This window comes from Anopheles stephensi, chromosome 3, assembly GCF_013141755.1.
Source record: "Anopheles stephensi strain Indian chromosome 3, UCI_ANSTEP_V1.0, whole genome shotgun sequence".
NCBI classification, from domain to species: domain Eukaryota; kingdom Metazoa; phylum Arthropoda; class Insecta; order Diptera; family Culicidae; genus Anopheles; species Anopheles stephensi.
In genome coordinates this window covers 65,741,354-65,766,883 of record NC_050203.1, presented here as the reverse complement: position 1 = coordinate 65,766,883, position 25,530 = coordinate 65,741,354, and the positions used below count along the sequence as shown (strand labels likewise).

General features: G+C 45.6%; 1 protein-coding gene across 2 annotated transcripts; it reads right to left on the bottom strand.

Annotated features, from left to right (window-relative positions):
* Positions 1-285: 285 nt before the first annotated feature.
* Positions 286-23,648, bottom strand: LOC118511717 (neurogenic protein big brain-like). Of its 2 annotated transcripts, none has more exons than XM_036055141.1 (6): positions 23,085-23,648; positions 20,315-20,481; positions 18,997-19,123; positions 1,970-2,177; positions 1,064-1,896; positions 286-992 (listed from the first exon to the last, which is right to left on the bottom strand). In XM_036055141.1, the coding sequence occupies exons 1-6, from the start codon at positions 23,267-23,269 to the stop codon at positions 980-982; spliced, it is 1,533 nt and encodes a 510-aa protein (XP_035911034.1). In that variant the 5' UTR covers positions 23,270-23,648; the 3' UTR covers positions 286-979. The 2 variants fall into 2 exon arrangements, with proteins under 2 accessions (XP_035911034.1, XP_035911032.1); XM_036055139.1 differs by having other exon boundaries at positions 286-959; positions 23,085-23,645.
* Between the last annotated feature and the right edge of the window lie 1,882 nt (positions 23,649-25,530).

Sequence of the window (25,530 nt, the reverse complement as noted above, 5' to 3'; positions counted from 1 at the left end):
AATATTAAATGAAATCCATAAAAAAACGTATTTTAATTTAATCTCAAACATGAAAATCGATTTAAATTACTCAAGAATCATTTGTACTGTGCTACGCCTTCAAACTGTTCTACGGATCAGATCAAACCATCTTATACGCCTAAAGGTATGCAATGCGACGAACCCCATCATTAGGGAAATTCGTAACCGTCAAAGGATCACGTGTAGATCGTATCGAGAGAATAACTTGAAACATAGAATTCGATTCGGATTCTAATTACAGGCAATATTAAACCCCAAAGCAAGTCCAAACGCACGCAACACTTAACCAGGATTACATTTTATTCACGATAAATTCTTAAAAACACAGTGCATGTCGCTACATTGGTTTCTTCGGTTCGGGGTTCGTGTTTCTATGCCGGGTTTACCGTTCAGTCTTCACCTACAAATCATACAGGAGTGTGACACGCTCTGAAACTGCCATAAATTACTACACTCTATGGGGCTCTGTGGCTTCGTTCTGTTTTTTTTTATAAATAACGTGCTTAGAGTCTAATAGGATCACTATCTGTAAATACGCGCTTGCAGAGAGATAGATAGAGCATTACACGTACAATTCTATACTTAACGGCTACCATACGAGTTCATTGGTGGAGATTAAACGCAACGAGAGTTGAGAGCTTTAGCTGCAGCTCATGAGCGGTGGCGGTGGAGGTGGCATGCTCGGATCGTGTATGACGACTCCCCTGTGTCCGTGCGGGTGTGGCATAGTGCGAGAGCTCGATGCCGGGTGCAGCAGCGATCCACCGTAAGCTCCACCATGCTGATGATCGCGCGTCGGTGGTGTGTTTCCCTGCCCATTTCCATGGTACGACCCGTACGAACTGTCATCCGAATGCGTCGAATGGATGCGACGTGTCGCAGCGTACACGGATTCCGGTCGCTCGGAGCGGGTCAGCGTGTTGATGACCTTATCGCAGCTGAATGGGAAGGAGACGGTTCAGAAAAGGGAACTATTCATTAGACAAAAGAACATTGCGTCAGTGAGCGGGCTTTGGACAGGGCGCTATGGTGGGACACTTACCCGGCTTGTTCGTGAACGTCTCGCAAACCGTCGGCCGAGCAGCTAGGATTGTTTCTCACCGAGTAGATGGGCTGAAACGCTTGTCCGCCCGCTTCCGAGTGACTTGGTCGGGGAGCCAACTGTTGGGTGAGATGCTCGGCCAACTGTTGCTGCTGCCGAACCGTGTTGCGAATACCGTAGATACTCTCCGATCGCTGATGGAGCTGGTTCTGCACGTTCTGGTTTTGTGTGTGCACATGTGGCTGTTGCTGCTGCTGCTGCTGTGTCACACGCAGAGGATATAAGCTTTGTGCTGGAACTAGAACACCTGGGCGTAGAGTAGCCGTAGCAGCAACCGTGGCAGGGATCTCCTGATGCAACGCGGTATTGCTCTTCGCGTACACCGACTGTGAGCGATTGAGATTCGAACGAGACATTTGCGGAGACTTCCCAAACATGGACTTGCTAGCCGCACCGTAGATCGGTTCCAGCGGCTCAATCTTGATCGTCGGTTGATCGCTGCTCGCGTACATACTGTGGCAGAAGCGGGAAGGCAGTGTACCACTGTGATGACGAGCATTTTGGAACTTCCCGACGACACCTTGCGCTGCAGCCATCTTGCTCACATCGACCGTGTAGTTGTTGGGCTCTTCTGCCGCTACCGCTGAGATGCTCGAGCTGTTCGCGCTCTTCGATTTTCCCTTCGACTTTTGCTTCGGTGTGAACACAAACTGATGTATCAGACCGGCAATAATACCTCCAAAGAACGGCCCAATCCAGTACACCCAATGATTGTCCCATTTGTTCAGCACAAACGATGGACCCAGCGAGCGGGCTGGATTAAGATAGGGCATCTGCAAGACAAAAAAAATACGCACATTAGTATAAAAGTCGATAAAGAGGAACAATGCTTAAAGAAACACTTACCGAAACAAAGCTGCACGCACTGTACGCCGCACCGATGACGATCGCGGACGAGCCGAAGTACTTCTTGAAGGAACAGGTCGAGATGAGGTACGCCAGGACGACGATGAACGTCAGGATAAACTCGACCCCGAATCGTTCCCAGGGCGCTAGCTGAGCACTGTGCGAAACAGCTGCCTGTAGATTACCTTGATAACCCGGAACTGTTACGCTGTGGCATAAGAGAAAGAATGAAAAGAAAAATAAGTATGAGAGGGGACTAGATTTTTTTACGAGTCTTTTAAGGGTGCTTTAAGGATTTGTAGCAACATCATCGTAATGTAGTCTAGAGGGCTGCACGGTTCATTGCTGAGATCGAGAAGGTAAATGCGGCTAATCCGGAATTGTCCTTCCCAATGTAGCATGATTTGCATATTACGCGATCAAACGATAATCATTAAGCTAGCATCTATTCATTGCCAGCTTATGGGGAACAATTGACGAGTGAAGGATCAATAAAAACGGTAGTCATGCTTGCCATTGTGATCTTGCTGGATGGGGAGTGATGCATTATGTGACCGACTTAGTTTGATGCATATAATTTCCTGCTTTTTTATTTCATTAAAGCAAGCGAAAGAACTTGTCCCATCAACCTGTTCGCACTGGGCGACTACTACTCCAGCCAGCATAAGGTGCAATTAGCCTTCCGATTCATACCATATTTCTCAACACACATGTCCTCAGCAAGGCATACAATCACACCGCAGCCTTAATCCATCATCATGATCTGCTTGTCACTTGTTACGATGAAAAGTTTGATAAATCGTTCCAATTTCCGGTTTTTGCGGCTACGTGGGAGCGACAACAAGTGGAATTTAATTCAATTACAACCGCGTAACACAGCACAGAAGAAAAAAAATCAGACTTGCCAAAGGGTCCAACCGCGTATGCGGCTAGTTCCTTTTTTATTTCTTTGCAATTTTAGACTCTATTGTGCGTGACCAATGTCGGACAACGGAAGGGTCCGCTCTGTGATGTTTAAAACCCTACGAGGGGACTGTTTTTTCAAAAACCAGTTTGCAGTCTGGCAGAAGGTAAAGAAGGCATATCCACAAGTTGCGTGTTATGCAATTTGCGGCCTCAGTTCTTCCGGGCAATTCTCCTGGGATAGGAAGTGGATTTTAAAAGTTTATCGGTGTAATTGATACATGTCCAGGGGAGAGTGTTTAAAATGCGTTGCCTCACCACACTTTGCTTCCAACTCAAAATCTGCAATGCTTTCCATATAGTCCTTCCAGCATCCAGGGGTTCTGAACAAACCTCAAAAAAGGAGGGTTGTGGGCCAATGTGTAGCGAGGGATAAAATTGGCCTGGGAGGGATAGTACGAACAGTTGTTTGTTTTTCTGTGACCTCCGCTGTTCCGGAGGTCGAAACGCGCGAAGGGCGCGATGGAAAACTCAGAGTGTGAATGCGGCCACTTTTTCCCCCTTCTTCCGGATAGTTCTGGCCATAATAAAAAATGGGACGACAGTGGGTTTGCAGGTCAAAGCAGTTTGTTACACATTTTTTATGTGACCGACAACGAATCTGCGAGGGACAAGTGCGAGTTAATGCCGCAAGGATAGTGCACACTATCCGATTCTCATCATCTTTCAGCCGACCGGAAGGCTTCACCGGAAATGCGGAACGAAAAATTGGCCAATCGGTTCAATTTTGCAGTAGTGGCGAGCAATAAATTTTAAAACTGCTGAAACTTTTACGATTCACAATCAACGATGCTCAGAGGTCTGAGGTCTCAGGTCCAGTAATTGCACCAAGCGGATCGAAATTGGAACGTTTTGTCGGACGAATTATTTTCGATTCGCGGTTGACAACATCGTTCAGAAGGCATCCTGCTCCCAGCTCATTCTTGTCAACAGCGTCTGTCGATGACATGAAGTGGTCGGAAGATAATTGATTCGTTAGCTTGCTTCCGCTCGAGGAACTTTCTTCACACCAGTGCTCCGTTTTCTTCCATTAACCACAACCAGCTTCTTCACATCTGTCCACAGCGATCTTTACTCCTTTCTTCGCTCCCTTCTGCTCAACCCTTGCTCCCTGGTGCTTCGTTCGGAAGCGCATAATTGTTGGCATATGCAGATGTTATTGCTCACCCAATCACTTCCTCGTTCGAGCCCAATCGTGTGACTAAGCCAATCGGACAAGTACTCGATCCTCCCTCCCGAACTGAACTCAGCCAGAATGGCGAGAAAGAAGCAACAATAAGCAACCATCGAATGGGAACACGAGATGCGCCCACGGTGATTGTGATTATTATTTATTTGCATATGGCACCACCAACACGGGTCTCACATGTTTCGGGCTAAAAGGATAAACCCCCTGATAGGGAGAGTATTTTTTTGGGTGGAAAAAGTGTATCATTTCCATTGGAAAAGCAGTACAACCCTCACCGGAAATCCAGACAAAAAGGAAGCATTTGGGCCTGGCGACAGAGTAAAGTGTAGTCTATTGTTTGGTTAGCGTTAATCAGAACCCGGACGACCTTGTGGCTGAGAGAGTGCGAGGCAAGCCGGTGGGCCATAAAAAATAATCATCCTCGAATGCCACTTGTTTCGCGCGAGATTTATGGCCATCGTTATGATCGGGAATATTTGGTGCATTTTTGGGTAGTTTCGTGAATGCACCGCTCATTGCGCGGGGGATTCAATGGGATGTGAAGAAGACAGAATGGGTGTTAATCTGGCACTCTTTTGTTGACGCAAGGACTCACGGGCAATGCAGGATGGGAAGTGATTTTTTATGACACAAACAACACACAGGTCGATTAAACAAGTGGCACCGACCCGGGGCTAATGCTTTCACTTGTCTTTGCGACTGCGCTTGCATTGCAGCCAAATGTCGATATTTCTGTCGGTTGTTGATGGAAAGGAGAAACAAAAGCGACAAACAATGTGAACGTTTGCGTTTCGAATCACGTTTTCGGCGGACGATCTTCCGGCGCCAGAAGAAAAGGCTCCGATCACGTCAAAACCGTCACTGTCGGCAAGAACGCAAATGGCAGCGTTCAGTCACGATCCGGAATAAATCATCAGACTGCTTCCGTTCTTATTCCTTCTAAAAAGAAACCCTCATGCACTTGACGAGATAACATTCAGTTTTTCATTAATTCTATTCCTGCAAACGAAAAGACAAACAATTTGTTTGCACCCAGCATGACTTAATTGTGGGCAACCGCTTGAGAAAAACCCCATATGCAATTTCTTTCCGCACTGAAATTTGCAATCAACCAAACCATTCCAAATCTTCCTCTTCACGCAAAACCCGCAACCAAACGTACGCTCGGATGGGACGCATAAATTAGCAATAAAATTTAACAATTGCAGCCAACCCACACCGCTAAACCGCTGGCCCAAAAGGTACCGTGTCACACGCCGAAAAAACACATGTCCTCCACCATGTCATCAGCGACCATCCCGAAGCCGGTCGTAGGAAAAAATGATCCGTCCGAAAAGTTTTGCGACGGAAGTATGCAAATGAGGTGCTTGCCGTTGCAAAATTGCAGCTCATGCAAAATTGCAGCTGACGACGACGATGATGATGATGGACCGGTGCCGTTCGTGCTGTTTGTGCCCGTGGGAAAAATGGCTCGCTCGGTTCCTGGTTTGGAGTTTTCCTTTCGCCAGCAATGCACAACAACGAAAAAAACAATAGGCTAACGCGAGTATTGGTTTGGGATGGGAACGAGCATCCTTTGGCACTCGCCACTCGCCTCTTGCTTGCTACACGTCAACAATCAGTACAACGAAGCGGGGTTGGAATGCAAGGAAACTGGACACTGCATATTACTGCCGCACTACACGAAACCTACCCCAGAGGTTTTGAGCTAATTGATAAGAATTTCATTAAAGTTTAAAATTTATTTCACCATTTGAAACCCGTTCATTTGCATCTTTTCGTACAAAATTATGCACCGATGGGAACACAGGTCGATGGATCACACGCATCATGGCATGATGAATATTTTGGGGAGAAATGATCGAGGTAAAAGTGCATTGAACTACTGATTTTCGGTGGGGAAACCGAATATCATAATCATTATATATGCATGCAAGAAGAAAAAAAAACTGTAATACAACAGTGCGTTGTTACTGTCCCACGTCCATAAATCGACTGTCCTTGACATCAAAGATAACGGTAATGGAAAATTGGGCCGCCATTACATGTACCTCTCAGAGTTTTCCTCGATTGAATTATTCAGAAGATTGCAGTAAAGTTGCATGTAAAACTTCTTTTTTCTTGATAAGAGTCAATTAAACATAATCGTTTGCCTGGAGCTGAGTTGTAATCTGAAGAAGGATAATCAATGCTAATCAATTTATTTTTCCTGTAACTCCTGACCTGAATTTGTCATAATTTTATTATCCTTTTTCCGGGTGTGTCGAATCAACCCTTAGTGTATAACAGCACTTTCGGTATCTTGACAAACAATTTTAATGTTAACCCGGATTGTTTAACAAAGTATTATTACTGACTAGCCAACTATGCGGTATCAAAAAGACTAGACCTAAGAGGTCGTAAGGCCAAGAAAGAATAAGAAGACTATTTAAGTTTAAAAGAAGATTGTAATTTGCCTTTATTTTACAATGGTTCTTCACATCTTTATTTATTGGATCATATTGCTGTGTACAACATGAGATGGTGTGCGTGTGTGTTTGTCAAACACTTCTTCAGCCGCTTCGCACCCATCACTCATCACAAAGAAACCCATTTATAAGACGAAAAAATAAATAAGCAATGCTTACCACCCTCAACCGCCGACAAAACCAGCAGGATCAAGGACACTCTAATGAGCTGGTGTTTATACCAACACCCCACCGTTATACGAACCCCGTCCGTTCGTCAAAACAAACATCATACCCCACTTTTCGTACGTAAACAACACAACGCCGATCGAGACGATGATTAAAATACATATATATTGATAGATTGATCTACCAGACCCAGCCCGTCAATCGACAGTCATCTTCGGGTGCATCATCAAATTGCACGAGGAAACCATACATACAACCGGCGTTGTGCATCGGCCGCATCACATCGTGTCTCAGCTCACCGGAAGAGCTCACCGTGCTGGACGTGCCCTACAAAACGCATCTCAACCACGCCGCAGGAAAGATGAGTATTTGCCTGTCGAGAGGTTCTTTTTGTTATTAAAAATGTGTTCCACTCGGCTCGGCTGCACTGCAACCGTAGCTCTCGGGTGACAAATCATAGACGCACACGCTGGCGCTCATCCTAGTGCGTGACAACGGTGACAACCGCCCCCGGGAAACCTTTTGCCGCCCGACCCGAACACGATCCGAAGCGTGCATAATTATGCGTTTTCCTTTTCTTGCACTGCAAATGGGTGCCCCCACCCTAGTTGGAGAGGCTCGTGGATGCTGGCCCGATGACATTCTATACTTCCGGATTGCTCATGCATGGGTCCCGTTCCTTTCGAATGCTGCACGGAGCACCACGGTTCAAGTGGCACTCGTTGTGATTCGCTTTTTTGAGCCACAAAAATTATTCCTCCAGAAAAGTGATGTTTTCCAAACCATCCAAACCAACAAAAAAAAGGAGCAACACAACCCCGAGTAGTGGTGCACCAGCGAAGGAAGTGTGCATTGTGCATTTTTCAGCACACGTGCACTTTCCACTGCGCTGAACGTTTTTTTTTTGTCGTCTTACTCGCCCTAAAGCCTGGGTGCATGGTTGGGATTTCTTTTTCCCCCTTCCCATTGTTGATGGAAGCCCCGGGGGCGACCCCGATTCTCATTGTTTTTTCGTTTGCCGGCAAAGTAAGCGGCCGGCAAGAAATGCATATAAATATTTTCATCAGCAACATAATTCTTCCGAAATTCTGGAAAAGCGTCCGCCTCCAGTCGCGGGGCGGTGTTTCGAGTGTGCGGAAGCGGTTCCGCTCGAGAAACGTGTCGGCGAATTGAGGTCGTTGCCATGCGCTACTGCCACTTGCACACACCCGTCCTGTTTCTTATGGTCATATTTTGTTTACTTCACTTTTTTTTTGCACTAGCCAAACGAAAACATGGAAATGGATGGAAATATGGGCATCTTCTGCACATGAATGGAAGCTTTGGAGCGTGTGTGCGTGTCTGTTTTCTCCGTCCACTAGAATGACCGACATTTTTGGATGAACTGATAAATATTATTTGGTCACACGAAAGTATTGCTCGACTTTGGAAAAATAGAAGAAACTGACAAAACACGCACAGGCTTTAGTGTTGTAGAATTATGTTACTGGAGTCCAAAAATAGGGAAAATCCCCCCAATATCTTCAAACTCGGCTTCGGAAGCGTTCAATATAATTTTGAGAAGATAAAACCTTATCGGAAGACCGAGTTTAATCATTATGTGATGCACACGGAGAATTAACTGATCATTAATGCCTCAAAAGGGTTGAAAAATATTCAAACATATATTTTTTACGACACTCATTGCTCAGGACCAAGCAAACTACTGATAAATCGCTCAGGAAAAACACAGAGAACATGGTAAAAATATATTCAAAGAGCATCACTATAATAAAAATGCATGTTGCGGTCATTCCAGTGTAAGAAAAGCACACATCAACGACCATCTCTGCGGTGTTCTTGGTCGCGTGGTCACCATTCCCAAAAGCCCCTGATGGACAGACCACTCGACTGCAACCCCAAAATGATGCCTTCGTCCCACAGAAGCCCTCCCGCCGACTCGGATGCATTCGAACATGCCAGTGGCACCTTGTAACTGGCTAATGATTATTTACGAAAGAAAGTGCTTTTCCCCATTAGATGGAACGAGAACGTTTAACAAAACAAGCGACCAATTCCTTTCTGGGGACGCATTTCTGCTGCTCGATGCATTACGATTACACGTCCCCGGTAAGGTGCATCTCGTGTTCTCGACCATACGCGAGCCCGATCAGCCCATTAACGTTCAGTTATGATGATTATTACGTTGACCGTTCCCGTGCACCACCACGCACTCAACCCGATCGTCCGCTAGCGATAAACGAAAAAACCCTATGCGAAAACGATGCCCAAAACGTACCACGAGGTAATTACATTACGTTTTTGGGTTTTACGCATCGGTTCAGGAAGTGCAGGCAGGATACGACGCACACGCTATAGTCCGTCTTTCCGTCATTGCGTTTGTTTTTCACTTTTCTCGGACTTAAAAAAATTGTGACGAACGCACACACAAACACATCAAATGAAAAATGAATAATGCGCACAATGCGCGTGGACAGCGGGACCCGTGGCCGTGCAGGTGTCACAAGAAACCGGAACCATTTTGCTTGCTATCAACATCCGCCATGGCGACCCGTGTCAAACCGGGCTGGACACATTTCACTTTACCTGGATTGGACCTGCTCCACCTTGTCTTGGCCCCATCTCTTCTTGCCCTTCCGAAGGGCTCCTGATGTCTTTAGGATGACCATTACACACAGCAAAAAAACAGCAACAACCACACAACACTCTCTCGGTACCTGCCAGCAGACGCTTCCTCGCCGCGTCAAGGATTAAGTAGAGTTCCTGTTGCTGCTGTTTGTTTGCTTTCTTGGTACCCTCTTGCCAACGTTATTTACTTTGCAGAATTTCGCTCATCACCATCAACCATCATCGTTTTGACCCGGGACTCATCCGGAGCGTTAAGCAGGACTACTTTACGCAGCCTCTGATCTGCGTACGTGTTCGGCGACAGAGCGCTTCCGTTCCTGCATCCCGCGAAACGTACATTCCGGCAGATCTGCCGTTTGTGTCCCCGGGACTCTCCGGGAAACCCGGGAAGATGAATGGTGTTGGATTACTCCGCTTGTCGCACGAACCAAGCTACCGGATGAGCTGCTTCCGGGTGTTTTGGAAAGGGCACGCTTGGCACAGCACAGCGCTGAACAGAGAAACAACTTGTTCGGCGCCTACTTCCGCTTTCTCCTATAGGAACTTGCATGTGTGTGTGTACGGTTTTTTTCATACTTCCACATTTGCTAGCGGAAAGAAAAACACTCTCTGCGTTCGCTTCGTTGATAACCTTTTTTTTTTCTTACACTCCGGATGATGGTCCTGTTGCGTAGCACCTGGTCCTAAGGACCACATACGATGGAGTGTGTTTTGAAGCTGTTTTTTTATAATTATTTTTTCATTTCTTCCCAAGATCTGTACAAAAAAATAACAACACAAAATCGGATTCTCATTCCGATGGTGACCATCCGCCTTGGTTTACACAGCCAGGTGGAAGCTGGAACACCGAACGGGTGCCTCCTGTTGCACAGCGCAGAAAACACACAGGAAAAGGATGTTGGTTGAACAGCAACCTGACATGCAACAAAAAATCTCAAACAAAATTGTTTTTATGTTGGAATTGCTTCATTTCATTGCACAATCAATGTTGTGATTTTGGTTTGCTTAAATTAACGGGGAAATGTTAAAGATTTTATAAAGACAATTAATCTTCAAATTGTTTTGGGGCTTTCCTGAAACAAACAAGTTTAATATTGAGTCGTCGAGGCTCATTTAGTGAAGTCCTTTTTAATCAAATATATTACCATTAATATTTTAACTTTAAATCTTACAAAAAGACCTTCAATATTCTAATAATGATTCTGACACAAAAATATCCTTATGCATCCGATAACCATGAGACAGTAAATACGTCATCTCCTTTTTATGAATCCAACCATTAGAACGTTATTGAAAAACGATCCACGGCATGACTTATGGTTCCATTAAAATATGCTTTAATTAAAAAACTATGACTTCTACTGGCAAGAAAAAAATGATGTATACCAAGTATGGCATAAATCATTTCACGCTCGCTCCTGCTCACAACTGGCTACACAGCGACTGCGAGCGATGGAATTTGAGAATTTTTAAAAAAATAAATTGAAACCCACCAAACGTAACACAGTTCCACGAGGGACAGTTGGTATCGTAGCATTCCAACAGACAGACCCCGAGAAAATCCCTGGCAGATGTACGTGCCATGGCGTACGCATTATTTATGCCTTGCTCAACTGACGTATAGCAATACCCTCCGAACAAAAACGCTGTCCAACTTACCCAATATCCACTCAATACTCGTATGACGCATTATTTGTGTGTGTTTTTTTACCCATCCCGGGATACACTCAAAATTAGTCTCTTCAATTTCACGACTCTAGCGACCGAAGAGATGGGTTACATACCGCAGCAATTCATTGGTTTTAACCCCCTTCGTGTAACGTTAATCCTCCTCCCCCAGAGAAGGCAGACATCAAACCTAGTACGGTGTATAAAAAACAGTCACACACACATCCACCTTCATAAAAGAGTAGACGATTTGTCTTTCTCCGGTGGAACGGGGTTTTTTTTTCTTCGCCCCAGCCTTTCAGCCACGTCTTACGCGTCTTATATCCTGCCCAGCTTGCAATGACAGCAGATGATCACCTTCATCCTGCGCACGGCATGAAAGGAAACTCATAAGCGATGCAGCTTAACCTTTCACATTCCCACCACACATTATGTGCTGCAACTTTCTTCGTCCTCCGTATTACGAGTACGCCTCCTCCTCCTCCTGCTCCTCTGCCCACGACCCACGAGAAGCTTCTTGCGCTAGGACAAGGAAATCTTAACCCCCGAAAAAAAACGGGACCGGGAAAATTATAAAGGGTCCGTGTTTTTGAGCTCGTTTTAACGTAACCCTTTCGGCTCGGCTCGTCTCTCTAGTCTCTCGGCTCCCTCTTTCGATCCCATGTCATTCCACGCGCCAGGAAATATTTATTAATAGTTCAGGATCTCTCCCGCTCCGCTCCGCGGTGAACGTGCCCCCTCTCCCGGGGGGCATCATCAACGCGTCTCATCTTGAAGATGGCTAAGCACACACGAAAAAAAAAAACGGGACAGCAATAAGCACGAACGGCTCGCTCCGACCAAGACGAACGACATCCGACCGGATGATGATCTGACGCTGAAGCTGTGCTAATGATATCCAGGAGCACCCGGCCACGCGGCACACATATCAATCTAGATCATCTCCTTCCGAAGTGCATTCCGCTGCAAAGGGGGTTTATCTTTTTTTCTGGGTTTCGATTCTTTCATCCCCGTTTATTGCCTTGCATCAGCTGGTTCGATGAGTAGAGGTAGTCAAATTAGACGAACGAAAAAAAAGAGCTGCCAGTAAAGCTTCCTTTGCCTCGGTCGGAGATGAATGTAATGTGCATCTTCAGTCTTTTGCCAAGAGCTTGCTTCCGCTCAGTGTGAAGGTTGAGCCATGTGCTATTATGGGTCGTCTTTATGATATGTTGTTGCACGATATCGACTACTTATCGGATAAGTATCAATATTAACATTTTTTCTAGCACGTATTGAAGGAGTTTTGAAGTAATGTTAATCGTAAGCAAGTTTTTTGGACAATTTTAAATCAAATCTATCAAAAATCTACTATTCTATGTCTGTGCCTTGATTATCCTAAATTATCGTAAAGAAATTGGTCTGGTCTGGTTTAAAGCAAACCACTTGAACCGCAACGATGGCGCACCCATTCAATACGATAGAACATTATTTTTAGTCTTAACAATTAAATACTGATACGGGTTATTAACCTTCACGTCGTCGGGGGAAACCCACTAACGCCTCCCTTAAGGGCCGTTATTTCCACCAAAAACAGGCAGAGAATTTTTCCACTAAACTTTTATTTTTCCAGTTTTTCCAACCAAGCCATTCTTACAGTCGCTTTTGCCACAAAAACATACACTAAAGAGACGTGATTTTTCACCGAAAACTCTTTGTGTCTGTGTCGGCCGGCAGAGCGAACGTAGATCACAGCACAGCGTTACAGGGCGAGTTAATTTTGGCAGGATATTCATGCGTGACATCGTGCGGCTGTGCGCACATCGCACGGGAAAATGTGCCCCGTCGGTGGGTTTTTATTTGTTTTCCACTGTTTCCACGAACGAAACATCACACTGGTTCGCATGTCGCATATTCCCTCGAAGGGAGCTACACGCGACAAAAAGCGGCCAAATTTGCGAATCGTTAAGAACAAAGAGCGTTGTTTCGTTAATGCATCGTTTGAATGGGGGTTTTCCATTCTTGTTGTCGCTGAAAGCAGAATTTGGCACCAACAACATGTCATGGTTCTCCGCATGACGTGATGGTCTTGTTGGTATTAAATAAGTATTATTGTTGTCAGAATTTAAATTTCAAAATTGATATATACAGCATTGATAGAGTTGTTGAAAACAAATGATAGTTAAATCATTTTGAGAATTTTTAGGTAAAATCATCTAAAAGTAACCCCACAGGGTTTCAATGTCGGATTAAGAAGATTAACACCTCACCGGAAGTGAACACCGGAACAGGATTATCCTACAGCTGACACCTATTGATCGGATTATCTTTATAAGCAAAACTTTAAAGATCAATTTAAGGCCCATCTCACGAACATCTTATGGACAAACAGGATCGATTTTTGTTTACTTTTTCCTGATGTTCTCATTCATTCATCTTCACAATCCTAAAATTCTTTCTTCACAGCTGTGTTCTCTATCTCTATCGGGCATTGTCCGAATTAATGTGATATTAATGTGGTTTCGATGTGAGTTCGATTTGGCGCCAATTCCACCATCGCACCCGATACTGCAAACAAAGCCACAAGACAAACAAAAAAACACACACACCCAGCTACCCCATAACAGTGTCCTTCGCGCTAGACAGACAGGAGCCATTGACGCTAAACATGCGACAAGAATTGCATTCGTACCGCATCCTATACATCCTAGACGCACCGGGAAGATTAATCGACATCGGCGCCACCGTTTCCGTACGATCGCCTTACAATCGCTTCGCTGCCGTTTTAAGCCCTAAGGGTCCTACTGTTTACTTTTCACACCGAATTGAGCGCAAGGTCACCTTTTTCCTTACGTCAATCCAAGCCGTTCCATTTAAATTGCCAGACCTGACCGATGGAAAGGAAAGAATGCGTGCAGCAAATGTAGGGAACGTCGCCGATAGAACGTATTACGTCGTCAACTTTTGATCCCTGGTGCTGCCTGCGTCCTGCCGACCGTCCTCCAAGAACAAATAGTTCCTTCAGAGCATTAAAGAGCACAACCGTAAACAATCTCCGGTCCCCGGCTGAGATATTCCTATTGTGCTGAGCCTGAGCAAAGAACTGTTCTTGCAGGATACTCATCCTCCAAAGCTAAGGCGTCACGCAGAATCTATCGTTCCCATCTTTTAGGGCTACCCGATTTTTTTTGGCGCTTTCTGCTGCGCCAAAAGACATCGGCAAACGGTGCATCTTTAGCATTGCAATGCATTTTCCAAAGAAAATCTATCTGCATCAGCCAAGAACAATGTGCAAGCGGCTCACGAACCAGTGTGGCGTGTGGCGTTACGGGACAACGGCATGAAGCATAGGGCAGAAGAATCTGAGCCTAGCAGATGTTCCAATCGAAAATCCTCCTCCGAAGATGCAACAGGCAAGGATCGGATTGATCGGTCCATGGTCATGGTTCAAAGAAATGGCACCAAAAGGCAGACTCGCTCTTCCCAAAGGAACGGGAACATTTGTGGTTGAAAGACAACGAAGCCCGTCCCAAGATGCAACAGATTGAAACACAGAGCCCGTTTCGCCATGCATGACGTCCCGCCGGCGCGACCTCCTGCGCATGTGAATTAAGAACGCTCGGCGCTGTAGGAAGAATCGTCTACAAAACGACAACGGCAAAAAAACACCATCAGCAAACTGTTGCGCCCAAGCAGTGTCGGAATCTGGGAAAACGCTGGAACTGGAAGGCAAAAACACACTCACAGATATTCTTCCTGTTGCTCGAGGTTTCTCAGCCAGCAACCACGCGAATGGTGAGATCGAGCGAAATCTGACACCATCTGGACAATGCAACGATGATCGCGCGAGCTGCCCGGCATCAGGGGCTTCGTTGCCGTCTTGCCGTACGAAGATCCCGTTCCTTGAGGGTGGGAAGATTACGTCGAAGACGTTGGCTAGAGCACACATGCGTTAACAAACCGTTTCGTAATCATGGTTGCCTTTTGTTCGCCGTCCACATGCGCATATCCTTGTCAAACGATTTCCCAGGGATTTCCCATCCTGTCTGACAGATCCTTGCGATCGGTCGTACGCCGTCAACCCCTTTTCTGCACCGCAGCGTGCGTGCGCGCCCGATGGTAACGCTTAATCCTTTCCTTTCAATGCTGTTGCACTGTCCTCTCCTTTTTGGCCTACGCTTTGTTCTATCGTCCTTCGCTAGTCGGACGAAAAGTTTTTGTTCTGCGAACAGGGGAATATCCTAGAACCAGCTGGCCGTACGAATAGAGCTTTCCAAGGGAATCGGTTGATTGGCAAGCGATGCTTTTGTTTAATTGTCCGGAATTCTCCTTTCGCCCGATCGTTGGACTAGCTCGCTAGGCTCTAGTAGAAACGGATTGCATTCAATTGCATCGTACTCGAACTGCAACTGGCGGGTGCCCCGTTCGGTAACTCGTCCTCATCACTATTGACAAACACCGGGCATGGATCGAACACTGGCACGATCGGCTGACATGAACCGAACGGGTAAAAGGTGCGTCAGGATCAAGCCAATTGAAACCGGAGCAAACGGCATCCCAAAAACCCTACGCAGCTAACGTCGACACACCAATTGTACGGAGGTCCATCTGTGTGCAATAAAAACAACGTCACGAAGAGATGTATGGATTGGCATTTGCATCTATTGTGTTTTGTTGGATTACTGCATGCAGATTGAATAATAAGCTGCACGGCTGACGACTGCAGTTGGGTTCATTTTATTGATCACCCGAACGATCGTACCCGTATGTTTGCTTGAAGCGTTTATGGAAATGACATTTCATAGATCTAGATAGACATTGCGAGTTGCCATGGAGTTAAGAAGGTTATAAATGTCCGTTGATTATTCAAAAGTATTCCTTACTACAGCTACCCAGTCAGGGACAAAAGATTGAATAATATTTATACCCCGGGTCTTTCTACAACCAGAAAACATAATAAAACAACCCCTAGCTTTAGCTTACACAACGGAAGCTTTAACGAAAATACTTAATCAATCACTGTGCAGTACTTGATCGTACATTTTCAAACGCACGCCATGGTTGAAGCAAAACGTCGATATCGCAATAATCGATGCTACAAACCGATAGCGGTCAATCATTGCCACTGTGTCACCATCAATCTCGAACTTTGTCTGCGATCCTCTTAATTTGACATATTTGTTTTCCGACATCAATCGAAGACGTTTGCTCCCTTCCAAAGCATCGTGAAAGATTGGCAAGAATCTTTTCCCTTCCTTACGACAAAATCAAAGATACAGTCCACACCACACATAGACACCCTAGCTGGGCTGCCTGCAGCGCACAAGGACACATTGTATGCACATAAACATCGTTCCAGCTTCGGGGCACACGCATGAAAGCAATTCATCACTGCCATACCGGGTGCATCTTGAAGACGTCTTTCAAGCAAACGTCCTGCAAGGACGCACACACGACCGGATGGACACATGCGGACCTAAAGCGGCACTGTAAAGCTGCAGTGCGTGATGCTGCATTATCATCAGCATCATCATAATCGAAGCGCACCGTGTACCACCCGGGGAGACACACTCCAAGCCCAGTGGTGTTCCAGGAAGCACAACACAACAAAAACAACAGGACAAAAAGCAAACCACAAATGACTGCGAAGTGCGCAAAAGTGGCACAACACGTCCGGTGGCAGCTGCCGGTTCGGTGTGCCCGGAAGAGTACGGACACTTTTGGGAGTTTCGAATCAACCAGGAAGACAGTCCAGCAAATGTGCACGCAAAAGTAAAAACACTTTTTTGTGATTTGAGGTAGCCAGTAACTCGGAAAGACAAATTCAATTTTTTAATCTTAGCGTCGCTAGCTACACCAGGACGTTCGCTCCAAGAAGCGAATGGTTTCGAAAAGAATTATTTTCTTTTTAAGAAACATTTTCCCATCATTTAAGGATGAAAAAATACATGTTCTCTTCGATTGAGATTCCCATGGCTTTTTTTTGCTTTGCATTCTCTAAAACTTATCCTCGAGCATCTTAAGCCTCCGGGAAGCCTCCTACAACATGCTGCAGGTCACAAACAGCACACGGTGCGTAGCGCTGGGAAAGAAACATTGATGAAAAGACAAAAAACTAATAACGCCTTAAGAGCTGAATCCGGTGGAACGGATGCGCAGATGGTACAGGCAGCAGCAAACACAGAGATCCTGAAGGATCCCGGAGCTGTCCGACGAAGAATAGCTACAATGTATTCTGCAGGACTTCCGTCCGCTGTTGTTCGCCTGTCCCGTGGCAGGAAAAATCAAATCGAAAGCATGCGAGTATTGCGTCGATTGTGCGTCCTCTGTGTGGAACGTCCTGTTTCCGGTACACGAGCAGACGGTCCGTCAGGATTGGTGTCCATCAGTGGGTGAGATACAGCCCATCACCATGCCTTGGTACCCTGCTGTTATGGCAGGGATGATCGTGATCTACGATAGGATGCAGGATGTTTAGGAATAAATCCTTCCGGTTTGAAGAAGCTCAAACAGAGCCTCTTCTGGTGTGAAATTCTCCAATGGGAATTTTTAGCCGTCACGAGCAATGAAGAAGCACGTGAATGAAAGGTCCCAAAAATCTAGAACACATCTGACCCCCAGCAAAACCGCTTCACCGTTGATGTTTATTCAAGAGGAATCAAACCCCAACTCTCGACCGGAGACGACTTGGAACGTTTTTTTTTTTAATTCTTGCCTTTCGCTAGGGGCCCCCTGCACATAAACGCTTGGCTTTAGCTCTCAAAGCGCCGCTGTGTGCCATCAGTGAAGCAGCACAACCGTACCATATGCCCCCATCATACACGTTATCATCATTATCGAGAAGCCGACTGACGCGTACCATGGAAACCATGGCGTCACCAAGATGCCCCCAGCGCGTTCTGGAATGATGGCACTTCACTTATTTCGCTCTCCTTTCCTTGCTCACTGTGTTTTTTTTCCTTCTTCTTCTTATCCATTCAATTCACGGATCCATTGCCGTTTTGCCATTCCTAAACTCCAGCCCAAGCGTGCTCCGACCGCTGGGGGATGATTGTGTGTTGCATCGAAAGGTGCGCCACGAGTCCCCTTTCCACGGTGAGCTTTGGAAGCACCTGCCCGAGGAGCGCACAGCGCCTTTATCATCCATAAATTATCATCAGCAACAGGCTCCTCGGCGCAGCGCAAATTGAGGTTATGCCACACAAACACCGGGTATCGTTTCGCTCCGGTTCCGTGCACACGCGCGACGTTTCGCTTTTGGGAGCACGTGCTGTAGAAGCAAACCGGGTGGGGAGATCCCATCATTTAGCTGGTTGGTTCTGTCCGGTGTGTGTTTATGCTTGTGTCGATCCGCCAGTGTGTGTTTGTGTGTATACGGTTCCTATTTGGCCTGTTTGCGGCCGGGTTGTGGATGGCGCACGTTGCCACGGTGTAAATAAGGCGAGCATCTGTGTATCTGTTGGGGAGGGTGCTGTATCCGGTTGGGTATGGTTGGGATTTTTTAGCAACCCACTTCATGGTGCACCTGGGGCTGGGGACCGTTTGTCCCGCAAAACGGTGAGGCCTTCTTTTTTTTTGCTAAGCCACAAAAGCAACCCTCCTTCCGGCAAAGTACGAAACGATTCAAAACGAAGCCGATTTCGAAAGGAATGAACGAACTACGCTGGAGAACGATCTAAGGGCGGTTCTGCGCGAAAGGGGGAAGAAATTTAATTGATGTATTAGGTCAGTTTGAGGTCTCAATTTTAGAAGACCTTGACCTTGACTCGCTCAGCTCAGGTGTTTTTTCCTTCACATTGAATGAATTAAGTTGCTTAACTGTCTTTACACGGTATCCGCTTATCGAAGTTTCAAGAGCTGCCGATCTGATTCAAATTCCGTATACGTTTCAAAAATAGAACATTGCACTGTTCTAAACCAACTAGATGTGTGTCCAAAGATCTACCGAGGAAAGCATTACTTACCCGTACAGCATGGCAGCACCGGCTATCGATCCACCGCACTGGGCCGTAATGTAGAGGATGGCACGAAGCGCCGATATCTTTCGTGTCACCGCCAGGGCCATGGTGACAGCTGGATTTATATGTGCGCCTACCGGGGAGGAAGAAAAGAAAGAAAAAAATGCACACGTACAAGCGCACACGTACACAGAGTCAGTGCAGTTCGGTTGAGCGGTAGAGCGATCGCATTGCATTACAGTTCGCCATTACACATCCGGTCGACCGGTACGTTTCGGTGCGGTCAGTGGCAAGAGGGCACGGTTTATGCACTTGTTGATCTGAACATGCATTTATGAATGTGTGTGTTTCTTTCCCGCTTTTCCTGCCAGGCGCGTGCCAACAACGCGACCGGCGCTCCGATAATCAATTCAATGCAATGCTAGCCAGCACAAGCACACTGGCCTCATTCTTGAGGCTCTGCCGGGCAGGGAGCCCTTAGATGCAGTTTGATACCATCTATCTTGACCGATCGATATCGCGGGAATGGTTGTTTGTGTGTTCAGCTCGGCAGTCAGTAGCAGGAACTGAACGAAGATATCATTTATCCGATAGCAGTTCACCAAAAAAAAAAAAAAAACAACCTCCACCATCAAATCGAGATACCGCGAAGGATAATGATTGGGTTGTGAGTTGGGAGGGTGGCCAAGAAAAAGTAAATAAAATCGATAATATATTGTACGGCAAAATACTACTTTTGTTCTTTGTTGTTCGCTCCAATTTTTCTCCTTTCATAATTACTACCACGGTGCGCCGCGGGGTCATAAATTGTGCTGCCAGATCCTTCTGCCAGCGACACAGCTGTGGGAAATGGGCTGCAAGCGCCCAGTGTGTCCGTGAGTGTAGGCGAGAGCAAATTAATAAATTACCACGAGCATGTCCGGCTTCGGTGGTCGGAAAAAAACGAAAGCAAGGACCCAACAATTAAAAGCAACTGCACTTTTCCGCCTAAATAAACACTGGAACTTATTACTTTACACAGCATGGATAGCTTAATTTTTAACCACCAGGAATGCCCCTTACGGATATCCCATGTGACTGTTAATTTTTACACTGGGTGCGTACTGCGGATGCATGTCAGGCCCTTCATGTCCAATTTTTTAGTATGCTCAAGATATCCTTTTAAATTTATTGTTGGGAATTTTGTATTGACATAAGCATAATCCTCTACCTACATAGATTGTTTATGATGCTCAAACGCACCGTACCGAATGGCTACACCGAAACGCCAGGCGCGGAATTTCCCGGCCTTTAAACTGTATAACAAAATTATGTACAAACTTACCTGAGACGTGCAGAAAGCACTGCGTCAGTACGATGACGATCAGCCCGGACGCCAGCGATGTTGCCAGCAGTAGCGAGGACACGCTCGCACCGACACCCGCACCGGCAGCTGCACCGCAGACAACAAACACGTAGAAGAACGAAGCCAAACACTCCGACGTGACCGATCTGGAAGCGAAAGTTGAAGAGAGAAGATTTTTTAGCACCAAACATTTGCATTCCCTTATCTGGTCGTAAACACGTCCCGAGGTTTACAGTCTTTCCGTCCGTTTCACACTGGCAAACTGGCTGGCTCGAGGCATTTGTTATGGTAGCCAAAAAGGAGCATGTCTTACAAGACACGCATGTAGTCGGCGGTTCCCTTTTCTTTCCCATAGCTTTCCCTGTTGCTTCTTTCGCGAGGGAAAAACACACAAACCCATGATACAAACTCGCCAGCTACAGGCAGGCGGAAGGAAGGAAGATCTAGCAAGACCAGACATACCTGGAATAGCGATCCATTATCATCCGAGATTGGTGCCCAGATGTTCATCTCGGCGATCCTCGGTTAACATCGGTTAGCTCAGGGTGGCGAAGGATGATGATAAATTTTATGTTTTCCTTCCCAGCACAAAAGAAACGGACAACGGTTCCCCCAGCATCGATCAACGCGCTGTCGCACTGTTTGAACAACATGCAACCGTGTGGTGTCGACGATCGTGGCGATGATGATGATGATGTCCCTTATTATTGTGGACAATCGTTATTCAACCGATGATAGCCAAACATGCGATATATTTTTCCCGTCCCAGCCCGAAAAACCTTGGTGGCGAAAATCCATGCTTATTGCACTATGAATTTACGACTGGGAACACATCGGATGGTGCAATAAATTGTTGGACCATTTACGCAGGATGCAGCTTCGCACCCGGTAGGCGATGACGCTCACGGGTGTGTGGTGCCAGCTTATTCGTCAGTATTTAGCCGATCCGCGAACGTGTGGATCGTCTTGGGGGAGGTCTAAGAAATTCCATAAAATCGACAGCCTCAAGGTCAACCGTCTCCCGAGCGGAGAGTATCGTTCGGCCACCGCGACAGATGATTTGTCTCGCTGTTCGCGATCGCGATCTAGAAGGAGATGCAAAGTCGTTGGTTTTCGTTTTTGTTTTTGTCATCTTAACGGTCATGTTTTTAACCGCCCCATCCTTAGTTTGAGTTATTTTAAGATATCCTTTAACCATTTTCGCCAAACTGGTATACACGGGCAGCGGCCGTACACATTTGTTACACATCCGTCACCAGCATACGGCGAGTGGATGTGGTATTTGTTGGCCCTCCTGATGGTGGTAGTGTTGGTGGGGTATGGTTGTTTGGTGTCGTTATGAGTTTTTTTTTTGCGGTGTGTGTCCTACCCCAAACGCCATCACTCAAGAACAAAGCGGCAAACCGAATTGGGTTTTTCTTTTTTTCCAAACCACACACGTACACACACCAAGCGAGTTTTTCATGTCACAGTTTCCAAAAAATATTCGAAGAAAAGAGATGAACCATGAAGAAACACGATGCATGTTTTACGATGCAGATGTTTCCCGTTTCACCACCCGGGGGTGTTTGTGGACGCGAAACATGCGCGAGACCCGGGACCGATACGCGCGACAGTTCGCCAAGCTAAGCCATAGACGGTAAGCATCCGTTGGAAGTTGGAAGGTTTTTTTTTTCTTGTTGTTGTCAACGAACAGGATCGTTTTTTAAGTACATTTTTTAAGGACATGCTTTCCGCGACTCCCTCAGCACAAGAATCCTGAGAGTCTTGGTTTATTTTTGGAGTGTTTTTGGGTGTAGAGTTCGTGGTGCTTTAAGGACATCAGTTAGGTACCAAGGATTTGGTTTATTTTACCATTAAAAAACCCTAACAAAATCTTTGAAGTATTGTTTTTTTTCGAGAAAGTGTGGTCAACGCTAGATTAAGTTGTAAGTTGAGTTAAGAAGCTTTAAAGGAAATTAATATGCACGTGAAATGTATTGAATTTTTCAAACCAACACTTCATTAACGACTAACGAATATTTTTGATAGCATTTTTAACATAACATCGGGAACTTCAATCGACTCCTCATGGAACCCACTTCTCAGCCATCTAGTACCAGCAGTCTCGTGCAGACACAACGATTTAAAACATTTAAAAATCCTCGTAGGGGTCTCCTGCCTCCGTACCATCATCTTCGGCCATCGACCGCCCCTGTCGATCGTTGAGAGTGAAATTAAATTTTAATAGACCTATCATAACTTCCACCATAGATAAAATGATGGAGGTAAACGTCATGGTGGGGAAATAGTTTTCGTCTTTCGTTGAAGTGTGCATGTTCCAGCGCCATAAGACGGCACCAGCCAGAGTATTTATTTCGGTAAGCCACACTTAAGCTATCCAATGGCAAGTCAGTGATCCGGTGAAGCGTCTCACAGCATTACAGAAATGCCAGAATACAGCACGAACACACACACACACACAAAATGCACCAAAACACACAACAAAAATATCATAACACTTGACTGCACCTTGCCCACATTATGGGGGATCGCGTCGTTCCGGACGAGCGGAAATGATAATTGCCTGTACAAGTGATTAATTAGCGACGTTTTGTGTTCCACACTCCCGAGTGCGATACGGTACGATTATAATTGATTCTTTGAACGAATCGGATGCAGGACATTGCCAGAACTGGACAGCGACAATAATAGCCAGCCGACAGTGAGCAAATACCTGCCTTAATGATTGACCAATATGTATACACACCTCCAAAGCTCCAGTGTGCGAAGTTCCTTGTGCATGTTGGCCCGCCCTTGCACGGATAGCGATAACTTGGGACCAGGATCCTTCCGGAGCGTTTCCAACCGTTCGAACAGCTGGACGATGTGGAAATCGATGTTTTTATCCATTATGTGACACTGTGGCTCTTCGGCCATCGATGACTGATTCATTCTCGATTAGTAAGGTTAAAGTTAAAACACTGTGCACTCTTCCGGTTGCAAAAAGCACTAAACAGATTTTGTGAAACAATAGCACTTCTAGCAAAGTTTAATCACAACTGATAATATTCATAAACTCGTTCAAAGCACACCAAGAAATCACCAAGACACTAAAGCACTGTTAAGCACTACCATCGTTTTGAAGGTTCACTGAAGGTACTGATCGCACGACATGCACGTTCCGAAGAGCGAACCAAACTGTAGCAAACACGTGCACACCCGGTCGCTGCGTTGCGTGTTATGATCGTTCGAAGTCATCAGCTCGAGAGGTGCCGGTTACCGGAGCACAAACATCAACCATGCTGCTGCTGCTGCTGCTGCTGTTGGCGCACCGATGTTCCTGCTCTCGACAGCCAGCATAAAAAGCGCTCGGATCGCACGAACACAACCCGAAGCCTCGGTGTATTCGTGCCCGCTCAGCAAGGTTTATGCTTTTTCCCTTTTTCTTCCCTTTCGCGTGGAAAGTACGCCGGGGTTTTTGTGTGGGGCGGCAGGGAATTTCCTGACCTACTACGCCGGGGACAGCGTGCGTCGTCAGGATGCTCTCCTTGCTGGTCGGTCGGTCGCGCGCGCGCTCACGACGATACGTGAGAGTTTTATTTATGGCGTCAATATTTTAATTGCTTCATGATAGAATAGGTCATTTTTATGCTTGTATGTTCCCAGCTGGAAATCCCTTCCCCGTGGGTTCTTTCCCCCTTCGGTGATGGGCCGCAGCCAAAGTACGCTAGTTTTTGTTTTTGGGCACATCGATGCATGATTTATGATAGGGGGAAGATCCCGGTAAGACACTACGATTCCGATGCGCCTTCTTTGCGTTGTGTAAACATTCTCGGTTTTCAACACACCGTCGCCGCTTTCGCTTACCTTTGTTGGTTTTTGATGCGTCCGAAGCGTGATGATACTGTCGGGGACATATTTATTGTACGTAATCTCGTACGGCCAGTAGCTACTGGACCGAGGCTCATTCTGGACATCCATTAAAACGTTTAATGATTATTTTAAGGGTGATGCGATCGATCTGATTTTTTTTTTCTAATCTTCTCCTTTTCAATGTTAAAATGTATTTTCGTGAAATAATTTCTTATCTATAAATACGTCTTTATGAATTTTTACCATTTAATCGACACATAGAATACTAAGAGTGGTTAAAGCTTAACTAATAGTCGTGCCGATATGCTGGCACAGCTGAAAGTAAGATGCTTGATGTGCTGACGCTAGATGTTTTGTTAACAGATCCATTCCATCAGAGCCGGGAGACACGCGAGCGATGTAAGCGATCTTTAGCCTAACTAAGTGATAATCGTAAAGCTTTATCTGAGCCGGCGTTAGACCACCCTGCTTTCAGGATGAGATATTAGAACTCGTTGTGCAAAATAAGATAAGAAGGCCAGATAAACTCCATCAAGAAGAATCTGAGATTTAAGATAGTAACTGCAGTACAGTCTAATTATTGATGAAGAACACCTTCAACGTAACTTGGTATTGGGATTATTATTTCGCCGTTCTATCAAATAAGCGATGTACTTATACAAATGTTTAGGTTTCCATATATCAGATCATATAATATTAGTTCAGGTTTCAACAAAACATTTAAAGTTAAATTCAAATTTGAAGTTTAAATTTAGGGAAACCAATAGGCGGAAGAATACGTAATATCGGCGCTAGTTTTTCTACGGCAGGACTAGATCGAATCCCAATCAGGCCCTCACCCCGAAATTAAGTTCAAATGAAAAAGCGGTTCAGTAACAGTGATAAGAAGTTTGTATCACTCAAGGAGAAGTTGCTGTTGATGTAGATCCTACTCAAAACCACGCATGTGCTCGAGATGCTCTAAATAGGGTTTAAGATAGTTGTGCAACAAATATTAAAAAAATCAAATCCTTTAAATGCTTAGGTGTACAGTAAACCGACTACTACCTTACACTAGAGAAGACATCTTCTGAACTGCCCTTGTTAGTCTTGAGTCTTACCAAAAACCATACGTAGGGTACGTTTCTCGAAGCTCAGCAGACTCGTTCTGTTATTTTTTGTTTTTAAGTTAAAAACATCATACATTTCACCAAAAATTGAGTTCATTTAAGAACACAATCTACTTTCCAAAGTTTAGATGTAAATTTCCGAAAATTTCCACATACATTCAAAACAAGAACTCTTGGGCTGTTTTACTGCTCTTTAAGAGTTGATTGGAGCTTCTTCGCTCGTACAGTGGT

Coding starts and splice junctions, on each gene's coding strand:
- LOC118511717 (XM_036055139.1), bottom strand. CDS start 23,269: ATGAATCAGTCATCGATGGCCGAAGAGCCACAGTGTCACATAATGGAT. Junction 20,482..23,084: donor CGCACACTGGAGCTTTGGAG/GTGTGTATACAT, acceptor TTTCGCTTCCAG/ATCGGTCACGTCGGAGTGTT. Junction 19,124..20,314: donor GTGCTTTCTGCACGTCTCAG/GTAAGTTTGTAC, acceptor CCTCCCCGGTAG/GCGCACATATAAATCCAGCT.